Source organism: Elaeis guineensis, chromosome 10, assembly GCF_000442705.2.
Source record: "Elaeis guineensis isolate ETL-2024a chromosome 10, EG11, whole genome shotgun sequence".
In the NCBI taxonomy this organism is placed as follows: Eukaryota; Viridiplantae; Streptophyta; class Magnoliopsida; order Arecales; family Arecaceae; genus Elaeis; species Elaeis guineensis.
Genome location: NC_026002.2, coordinates 24,860,119 through 24,871,386, shown reverse-complemented (window position 1 = coordinate 24,871,386; position 11,268 = coordinate 24,860,119). Strand labels below are relative to the sequence as shown.

The window sequence follows — 11,268 nt, the reverse complement described above, 5'->3', positions numbered from 1 at the left end:
TTATATTTAAATATTCATATTTTTCTTCTTTTATGGATTCTTATTTATAATGCCCTCAATATATATATATATATATATATATATATATATATATCTGTGTGTGTGTGTTACGGTTTATAAACTTAAGAATGACTAATTACTTGGATGAAATTAAAAAATTTAAAATGCAAAATCGAATTTAGGTTGGCTCCTTTTAATTTTACTTAATTTTTTGTTAATTATATATATATATATATATATATATATATATATATATATATATATATATATATATATATATACTTAAGAATGACTAGTTACTTGGATGAAATTAAAAAATTTGGAATGCAAAATCGAATTTAGGTTGGCTCCTTTTAATTTTACTTAATTTTTTGTTATATATATATATATATATATCTGTGTGTGTGTGTGTGTTACAGTTTATAAACTTAAGAATAACCAGTTACTTGGATGAAATTAAAAAATTTGGAATGCAAAATCGAATTTAAGTTGGCTCCTTTTAATTTTACTAAATTTTTTTGTTAATTTTATATTTAATTATCAATATTTAATGTTCAATTAGTTGAATTGCAAATCTAGCCCATCTTGATGAATTCGAACATTTTGGGTCAAGTAGGATAATGTTTGAGCCTAATCCGACCTAAATAATTCACTGGGTTTAAATTCCTTTCCATGAATCTAAACCAACCTATCTTGATCCACTAATAGGTTGGGTCTTGGTCTTGATCTACTAATGTGCAATTGGATCAGATCAGAATCAAGCATATCCTAACCTGATCCGATCCATTTTATATTTAAAATAATAATTTATTAACAACATCAGCCAACAATTTAGCAAGAAGGGAGCCACCAAAATAGAAAAGGGGCAGTTGGTTGGGGGGAGGTGGGGTTGACTGATTAAGGGTATGTATGTTAACGGTGATTCTTGATGGTTGCAATATCTCATATGTGCATGAAATATAAGCAAAAATCCCTTTAAATGAATAAGCTAAATGAGAAATTTATTTTTTTTCAGACTAATTGAAAAGGTTTGAGCTAACAATGTTTTTGATTTGGCTCAAATTTGACTTGATTTTAATTTAGCTCGACAGACCCAAACCTAGTTGCGGGTAAATTTACCCGATCTGACTAGACCCTTCTAATTGCCACCTGTTAGCACTAACCAACATTTTCCTCATTTCCTTTTGTGAAAAATTCTTAAAGTGATGCCCATGCAAACTGGTACCATTTCAATTCCACTATATTGTGTGCATGCGTTCCATCTCCTTTGACAGTACATATGAAATTGGAAGGGCAATTCCAACCTTTCTAGTACAATACCGATACATTGGATGTCAGCATTCTATCACCCACAAGAAATAATTGAAAGCATTGAAGAAAAATGTAGGCCTTCTTGTAGAGATGAGACAACAACCGTTGTGGAGCCCATTCCTTGGTTAACTAGGATAGAGTTTGTAGACCGAAAGCTATGCGAAGTTTAGGCATCATTATTTGAGAACTTTCAACCAAAGCCTCTTACTCAAACGCTGGTGGGTTTTCTTTGAAGGACAATCTGACAATCATACATATTGGCACTGTAATGGATAGAAATTCGAGTACTTCATCCTTAATCTGACAATCAAAAATAGATAAATGATAAAATGACTAAAAAATTTTGTAGAATACTGTAGCAAAATCCGCTTCTTTTTGTTGTCAAGAAGAGTGGGCTTTTCTGTCTATGAGATGTAACTATCACACAGTGTCGCTTTCTTTTATCTGCAATGTAGCTTCATCTCCTTTTCATTAAAAAGAAATAAGGAAAGAAAGAAAGAAGAAGGAAAGAAAGAAAAAGGTGGCATCATTTTAGGCAGCAGGGGGTAAAACAAAACGCTACCATGGGCGCCACATGCACATGATACGAACAAATAATTAGGTACACAAGAAATGGTCTCAAGACCAAGAAAAGATGAGACGTATTTCTTGGGAGGAGCAGCTGAAACGACTTAACTCACCGCACCTACAGGAAGGCATTCGTCACCATCCTAATTCTCTATCCACCTTCCCTTGTCACTCTACCACAACATCAAAATAATTAACGTTATTTTCCTGTCGCCATTATAGTTCTGTCCATCCACATTACCATTTGTTGGTCCTGGCTTAATGACCCATGGAGTGCCAACTGCCAACCAACTAAAAAATTGTTCATTTTTTTTCCTAAAAAGAAGGAAAAGGAAAGCACCTACAAAAGTCATAAAATGCTACATTATGTGTAATTTTAGATTTCAAGCATCTCTCCTTGAATCACAGCTGTATATCCATGTCTCTAGCAGGAAACATCATACAAGTTTTGAAAAAAAAAAAAAAAAATGAAAATGACTATGGCACTCGTAGTAATGTTTTAGATGCCAAGGTGCAGAGTGATACATTATTCTGAGTTACTAAGGCACGACATAGATGGGAAATTGGTTCCAACAACTTAACCTCAACATGCGAGAATAGAATTATTTAACTTTGAAAACCACATTATGAAACGTTTAGAAACAAGCCTTACCCCAATATTAAGTTATTAACCACATTTTCTATTGTCTTTTTTCAACGGTCGAGTTTGAAATTAACAATGTTCAAGCAATCAAAGGGCCCATAGCCCAGCTGATCTAAGAAGGGCTTGAGCACGGGGACTTGATGTCTTTGCTAGACCAATAAATATTGGACAGACTTTGGATAGCGATAGCCACCTAATTGTACCTAGCAATAGAAGTCATGTCCATATCTCCTATGAGGGGAAAACAGCATTTCGTATTACTGCCTAACTTTCTAGGAAGAGCAAAAGTTGAATTAAATCACCTCATTTTCAACTTCTCAAAATCAGCTAGCTGACATCTCTCTTAAATCACCTGGCACCGAAAGATAATTTCCAAAGCAAAGCACATAATATCTTAACCAAATTTAATCACAAAACAGCATGGACCACGCAAGCTCAACATACCACCACATGTTTCAATTCTTGGGACATCAAATTAAATCACTTAATTCTTGCGAGGGAAACATGTGATTCATCGGATTTAGGGTCATATTAGGTACAAATCATTGTGGTTCAGCACATATCTAACTTGTTCAAGAGTCTTTCATCAAAGGGGTCGGGTTGTATCTTTGGAACCTTCTTTTATGATGTTAACCATTGGATCATACAGGCCACTTCCGGATTTGTGCATATGGATGAAAAGAAAAGGTTAGAATGTTTTAACTATATGACAGCGGCCTTACAGATGTCATCACAAAAGAAGATCAATCATTCTTTGGCATGAAAGATACAGCCCGGACCTTCATCAAGAAAACTTGTCCAAAAGTCAACAAGTAGCTTCAAATTTTTGATTTTATTTAAATCACATTTGCATTAGCTCAATTCCTTACACCCAGGACTGACTTGGATTGATTTAATGTAAATTGGCGTTAACCAATGGGTCAAATGCAGTTCCTGGTCCGGTCTGGACAAGGTTTCTCCAATTCACACTAATCCATTTTCTCAACCTTTTGGTCCAAGTCTAAGTAATTTAGAACAAAATATAGAGACCATAAGGGCACTTTTGTTGAAAGTAGACCCAGAAAGCAGTGGACTTGGTTATGTGCCACAACCTTTTGGTTCTCCCAATTCATCAGTCAGCAGACCACCATACCTGGCAGAGAACAAAGATAATAAAGACCTTTGAAGGAAGAAAAGAGAGGGAAGGAAAATTAAAAAGGGAATGCCCTCAGAACAAAGCAACTTTTGTTGTCCTCACCAAAGCTGTTAAGCATCATTAACATATTCTACATGTTTGAAAGCCCACCCATGTCCTCTCTGATCAAGCCACCACCATCCCAGACCATCCACTCCCCATCCAATGACTCATATTCTTACAACAAAACCTCTTACTAATAACAAACAGAAGCCAAAAGAACTACATGTGTGTGACCTTCCAAACGATAGGCACATGAAAAGGAGTCCATTCTCTTTTCCTTTCCCTAGGTGATCTTTTAGTCCTCCATTTGGCCCCCCCTCCTCACATGCACTCTACATTATTATAATCCATGTAGTCATAATATCACTATCTTGTTCATATATATATATAAACCTCTCACCCACCCCACACCCTCCCCCCCACATCTCTCTCTCTCTCTCTCTCCTCCTGTCCATTTCCTTCAGCAGAAGAACTATAAGAAGGCAAAGGGTGAGGACCTGACAAGCTCCTCTCAAGCACGATGGTGAAAAGAAAAGATGGTGGTGGGTTGGGACACCTTCCAACGGTCATTGGGCTAATGGGCCTTGTGGGCCTTCTAGCGGTCGCCGACGTCGATGGTGGGTATCCGGTGGTGGGCGGCGCTGCCAAGCTTGGTCTCTCCAGTAACCCGTATCGCCACCGCGAGCGTGTTGTTCGTCGAGTGGAGAGCCTCAAGGCCTCCCTCGCCGCCGGGACGGCCCCTTCGCCGAGTCCGCCGGTAACTCCTCTCTCTTTAGATTCCTCTTTTCTTCTTGTTTTTCTTAGTCTTCCTGTCTCATCGTGTTTAGCCGTTCAAATCTGCAAGAATTCTTGGACTTCTTGGATTGTGTTTGGTCCGCGGTTTCCACGGCCGGTGTAATGAAAGACTTCCACTGGGGCAATCAATGTAGGTCTCATCATAGAAACGTAAAGGCATGTGCTCTGTTTCTAATCAATTTTTGACCATTTTGTTACCGGGAAACACGGTTCCGATGAAAAATTTATTCGAAGTTTCTTGGATTCGGGAATCGTAGACTATAATCCAAGCTTTGCCTTTTCTCAAGATATAGTTGCTTTAATTATGTCTCCATAGTTTAGAGAACTAAAATTAAAATATCATTTAATATTGCTTGGGGCAACATTGGTTTTTATGAATTTCTTTTTTTTCCTATTAATGTGTTATGGTAAATTTTCTTGCTAGCATTTGCATCATTGATTATGTTAATGAATGGTGCAGATTTCATCGAGATCGCGAGTGTACCATGTGACGGACTACGGTGCCGACCCAACTGGGAATACCGATTCCAGTGCAGCCATCAGTAAAGCAATCTCTGCCGCCTTCCGAGACCCATCTGATCGTGTTTTGATGGCCGGGATCGCCGATCTTGGTGGTGCCGAGATCCATTTAGATGGGGGCTCATACTTGATTAGTTCTCCAATAACATTACCAGCTACTGGAGGTGGCAATCTTAAGGTACATTCCCAGTGCATGTCCCTAGTTTTCTTCTTAAGGAAATAAAAATCCATGTTAATTATATCAATTAGATCTAATGGTTGAAATTACTTTTGCATTTTTTTCAAAAAATGAAGTTAGGTTTCAATTTGCTTTATTTAACTTGAAATTTTACAGTCTTGATGTTAATCCAACTTTAATTAGTGCAGATCCACAGCGGATCATTACGAGCATCTGATGATTTTCCAAAAGATCGTTATCTAATTGAGCTATGGGCCTCACACTCGTCTGCCTCAGACTCCAAAGGAGACAATGATTCCACTGACTACAACTATGAGTACATCACCCTCAGTGGCCTGATGCTGGACTCCAATTTCCGGGGCGGCGGCATCGGCATCGTGAACTCCCTTCGGACGACGATCGATAACTGTTACATAGTCCATTTCACATCGGATGGTATCCTGGTCCAATCAGGGCACGAAACTTACATTAGAAACTCATTTATCGGCCAGCACATCACGGCCGGGAGTGACCCTGGTGAAAAGAATTTTTCCGGCACTGGGATCAATTTGATGGGCAATGACAATGCCGTCACCGATGTGGTCATTTTCTCGGCGGCAATCGGAATTCTAATCTCCGGTCAGGCCAACACCCTAACGGGGGTCCATTGTTACAACAAAGCAACAGGGTGGGGTGGGACCGGCATCTATTTGAAATTGCCTGAGCTAACCCAAACCCGCATCATCAATTGTTATTTAGACTATACCGGTATCGTTTCAGAGGATCCGGTCCAGCTTCATGTATCGGATTCATTCTTCTTAGGTGATGCCAATGTGGTGCTCAAATCAGTGAAAGGTGTGATCAAGGGTGTTGATATCGTTGACAATATGTTTTCTGGTGGTGGTAATGGTGTCAATATCGTCCAATTGGATGAATCGAATGGAAAATTTAGCGACATTGATCAGGTAATCGTGCAGCATAACGTTGTTAGCGGTATGACATTACGATCAACGGCTGCAAAGGCCTCATTGGATGGAAATGGGAGCGTGTGGACCGTCGATTTCTCACCGGTGCTACTGTTCCCTGACCGGATCCAGCATGTGCAGTACACACTGCTTGCTAACTCAGCTTTTCCAAACCATGCGCTGCGGAACACATCAGGGAATCAGGTGGTGATCGAGACTGATGTGGCAGTGGCAGCGAGCGTCCATGTGGCAGTGGACCAGAGTGTGGCAAGTATTGGGTGAATTCTAGTTTTAAGTGGCATCAGGGATTGTAGAGGTGGGGAAGGTTTTCAAATTTCCTGTAGAACACTATCATCCTGATTCAATTGTTTCTGTTATTTTCATTGTTCACACAATTCAAACTGAAAATAATAGTAAACATACTTAATGAAAGGAAACAAGTGATGGATTTCTTTATATACTTTGGTTCTTCCTTTTGTTCATTTTATTTTGGGATTGGACATAACAGTTGATGAGGTTCTTTCCATTCTCATTTCCCTTGCTTTATGTACAATGGCAATGCATTACAACCACTGTAAAGGCTAAGTTTGTGTAGTGTCACTGTTTGAATATACCAACACTAATTTGCATGTTAATCTCAAATGCATGCATCTATAATTCAGTTACTTAAAAAATATAAGTTATCTAAGCTTAACCTATTCATACCACCTTCATGAACTTATTTTAATAAGCAATTAAATGCCATCCATTAGAGCAATATATTAGTCCTGAAAATTATGTTAAATAAAACAAGCTCCATAACCATTATAAATAACTTCATGGTTTGACCCCTAAATGTGAATGAGAGATTCTAGAAACTATACCATGGTACCAATCTCTTTATCACTGTCATGCTGACCCTATCAACCAAACCACTCAAACAGGTTTAGTTGATCCACATGAGAAGTAGGTATTGTTATAGAGTTGGCTGCTTGGTTTTTTCAGAGATTTACCGGTTAGAGCCTCAACCTCGCAAAGAAAATGGATGTTGCGTTAGGGAAAGAGAAGGAAAGAAAATGGTTGAGGAATGGTTGTTATAAAGGCATAATGAACTAAAACACAGCAAAATTTGGAACAGGTATAAGGGTGCAAGAGCTTGTCAATCGATCTCTGTCCTTATCCCATTCACTGATCTAATAGTAAGAAACATGAACAAAAGGATTTTGTTTCTTTTACTCTTCCCACTTTCCTCAAGAAGACGACAAGAAGCTTCCCAAGCATGCAAGAAATGTGCGGTGGAACATTAGAATATATACATATATATTGTTCTTCAAAAAAAAAAAGGTTCAATGAATTCATGGACCTTAAATTTGATTGCATGAGATACGTTACTGGATTGGCCTTGTATAGTGTGACAGCCATTGGGGCCAAAGTCGATGAAGGGATTGGCAGAATGCAACAGAAAGATGCTCATTTATTGTGGACAAAAATATTTCAATGATGAACAGAGCCACAATATTCTTCAAAACATTATTATTTTATTGGCCAAGTAATTCTTATACTCAGTTGAAGATGATTAGTACAAACCATTTTGATTCTTGATTTCCTGAATTAGTTAATTATCCATGAAATATTTGTCCACGAAATTTTATATCAAATTCTTGTCGGTTTCCTTTTGTTCTCTTGGATGCTAGTCGCTGGTATCACCTTGTCAATGCTTCTTTATTTGCAATTTTTACATAAAAAAATATTCGATTCTGAATACAGTTACAGTCTCGTATTTTTCATTTAGGATTAAGATTTTTTTTTTTTTCAGTCTGTCACGGTCTATACTCTTGGTAAGACTTCTTAAAAGGTGAACAAAATGATGCAGACCACCATCTCCATATGTCAACAAATGGACCATCTATCTTGGCTACGTATCAATTTGCAACACATACTTTTCAATAAGCTTCTCTTGTTTTATTTGCAGCAACACAAATTATAGTTGTACACTACAATGACCTCTAGTCCACAACCAACTGCAGTGATGGTGTTTCCAATCACCATTCACCACTTCATGACAATCCTCAATGTGTAGAACCTAAGAGAAGAAAGAATGAAACTTCCTTCAGCCTCCATCACATTTTTAAGGTGTTTACAAATGGGCAGACCATCTCTGCCAGAAACAAACAACAAAGAGTCATAACTTGAGCATTCATCTTTCAAAGTTGTAACCAGAATAGCAGCTAATTTGGAAGCTAATAAAGCATATGGAAAATGCAATGTAATTTCCCATGGTAGGAGAGCTAACATTATCAAATAACAAAGTTGCAAAGGGAAATTTATTAGGTACAATGTTGTTTGTAGACAATGTGTATATGGACTAAAGAGGTCTTCACATGAGTGGTCCAAGCTTAGAAGGATTCATCCATTTTGGGTGCTTTCACTATTTAGGTTCACCATCCTCTGGTGCTAACTTACAGTATCCTGATATCTCTAAATAAATAAATAAATAGTTATCTAGTATTGTCCATTAAAATATAAGCTTGGAATTGGAGTTGATCGAGATTTGATTCAGCAAACTGATAATGATAGTGGAGCAGCAAGTCTTCAGCAGAACTACAATGCCTCCAGCCAGTATCCAAAGTCCAAGGTTTTGAAATCAGTTGCAGCCAATGGAGAGGTGTTTGTCAACAATTCTCATTCTATTTGGTGGTGCGGTTGGACAAATGAAAGGTTAGGCTGGTAGAGTTGTTCAGCCTCTCTTCCAACAGATATAAAAGGAAAACCATCTAGAAGAGGACTACCTGAGATCTACAACACAGATATGTTCATGGTAGTTAAAAAAAGAACATAGTCAAAAGAGGCCTACCTAACCAAATGTCTTTTCTCCTCTCCTCATAGTTGGTAAGCTAACATCATCAAAAGTTACACATAAGGGCTAGTTTAACTATAAAAATTGAGGTCACCTATGACACTTTATGCTCTGATCTTTTAAATCAACATAACCGGTTGATTACCACCATCCATCACATCCATCATTAAGGGAGCGTTTGGTTCGTAACCGAAATCAAAATGAAAATCAAAATCAAAATGGCTTGGAATCAGAATCAGAATGATCAAATCTCCCGAAGCATGGTTCGTGATCGGAATTGAAATTGGAATCGGAATAGGAATGAAAAATTGAATCCATAGAGAAGAGTAGGGATTGAGTTCTATATAGATTGACCTATTCTCATTCCACTTCGGAATCGGAATCAGAATGGAACTCCTCCCAATTAAACGGTTGGAATGGAAGTCATCCATTTCGATTTCGATTCCAGACCCCCACTCTTCCCAACCAAACATCCTCTAAGATTATACTTCTCAATTTCAGTGTGCATGTAGAACTAGATAAATACAGCTCAAAAGTGAGAATTTAAAAGATTTATAAGCTAACATCATCGAAAAATACATGTGATAAATGGACGAAGCACAACTGAAACAATCTCTAGAAATTGAGGTCACCGGTAACAACTCTTTATTCGGTCTAAAGCACAAGAAACTCCTCTCAACTTTTGAACTAATGCAACTTGTTGATCACTATCCATCATATCCATCATTAAAAAAATCATACCTGTCGATCACAGTGAATGTAGAACTAGATAATACAGCTCTCAAGTGGGTGACTAGTGATTTATATAAGCCAACAAGAGCTGATTGAACAAATTTTGGAGGGTCCCTGATTAATTAACTGTTTCCAAGATTTAGTATTTATCCTTGGAACTTACATGCTATGTACTAATATTAACCACTCAAAAAGTTAATACAAGTAAAACCTTCAATAACGTTAAGTAACCTTCAAGAAGAAAACAAGTTCCTAACGTTAAAAGAAACTTGCTCTTTTTTTCTGCAAGGCCCTTTTACATCATTGCCTTTTCATATTCCAACTTACATAGATCTGCTATAAGAGAGGAGAATCGATATCATTGGAAAGCAAGTGCACATGCATGGATAAACGATATATTGCGTGGAATCATTCATTTTAAATTTTCTTCAGCACTATAAGTAGATAATTTTGGTTCTCCACAACCCCCCCCCCCCCCCCCCCAAATTATTCTTAGAGAAATAAGTTGATAGAATCTATTAGTTTGAAACATTTTCAGATTGCTTTCTACTTGTCTTGTGTGTCAGAACTTGATGTCTAATCATCCATAATCTACTTGTCTCGTGTGTCGGAACTTGATGTCTAATCATCCACAAAACTGGCTAAGTTTTATTTCTACCATGATTAATATTATCAGAAAGCTCATTTTAATGGCAACCCAACAGAGGACACAATGTAATATTAAAATGTGAGTTTGTTCATAACAGAACCAAGTCAAAGTAGGTTTGAGTGACTAAGACACTTTCCATTAGGTTGGTAAACCATCAACATCGAAACAATATGATAGAAGTTTTCATACCAGATTGCAATAACAAATTACAACATATCACGAATCAAACTAAAGTACCGCTCAGTTTTTAAAATTAAATCATCAAATTCATTAGATCACCCCAATGGCACCCCTCCCACTACTCCAAACCATCATGCTTAAGTATGGCATTTAATTATTTTTCATGTCCATCATCAAAACTGACCATAAAAAACTTAAGGATACAAAAGATGCAACAAATTGTAGCTAATTCTTTTAAAATAAATAGCCTAATTTTAACTCACATATAAACACTCAAGGATATCTACCAAGCATGCAAAAATTGGAAAACATGGTTGACAACAAAAGTAATATCAGGTAATGTCAATTTATTATAAATTAAATGACCTATGGATACATGATTCATGAAAAGCTTCATCAAAACATGAAAGATTGTTACTTGGAATATGATGTAAAACAAAAATTATGCATCACTTGTTTCTAAAGAAGTTCCTCAGTACATTTAAACAAAAGAGGCCCAAGCAAATTGTTGATGAGCCTAAGATTCTTTATACCTCTAATCACCAAGATTAAATATAAATTGAATATTCCAATGCTTTCAGCGCTAGAAAGATATTTTCAGCTTCATGTCAAGATTAAACAAATCCGGTTAGAATTTAATAGACTTTAAGGGAATCTCTAGGAATTAGATCTAGTAGATTTTGGTAACCTTTATAAGACACGATACAATTTTCACAGTCCTTTTTCTTTAGTTAGAC

General features: G+C 37.1%; 1 protein-coding gene across 1 annotated transcript; it reads left to right on the top strand.

Moving 5' to 3' along the window:
- The first annotated feature begins 4,108 nt into the window (after positions 1 to 4,108).
- Positions 4,109 to 6,592, top strand: LOC105059890 (polygalacturonase QRT3-like). The gene is made up of 3 exons (XM_010943385.4): positions 4,109 to 4,455; positions 4,954 to 5,190; positions 5,379 to 6,592. The coding sequence occupies exons 1-3, from the start codon at positions 4,219 to 4,221 to the stop codon at positions 6,414 to 6,416; spliced, it is 1,512 nt and encodes a 503-aa protein (XP_010941687.2). The 5' UTR covers positions 4,109 to 4,218; the 3' UTR covers positions 6,417 to 6,592.
- Positions 6,593 to 11,268: the final 4,676 nt, after the last annotated feature.

Coding starts and splice junctions, on each gene's coding strand:
- LOC105059890 (XM_010943385.4), top strand. CDS start 4,219: ATGGTGAAAAGAAAAGATGGTGGTGGGTTGGGACACCTTCCAACGGTC. Junction 4,456..4,953: donor CCCCTTCGCCGAGTCCGCCG/GTAACTCCTCTC, acceptor TGAATGGTGCAG/ATTTCATCGAGATCGCGAGT. Junction 5,191..5,378: donor CTGGAGGTGGCAATCTTAAG/GTACATTCCCAG, acceptor TAATTAGTGCAG/ATCCACAGCGGATCATTACG.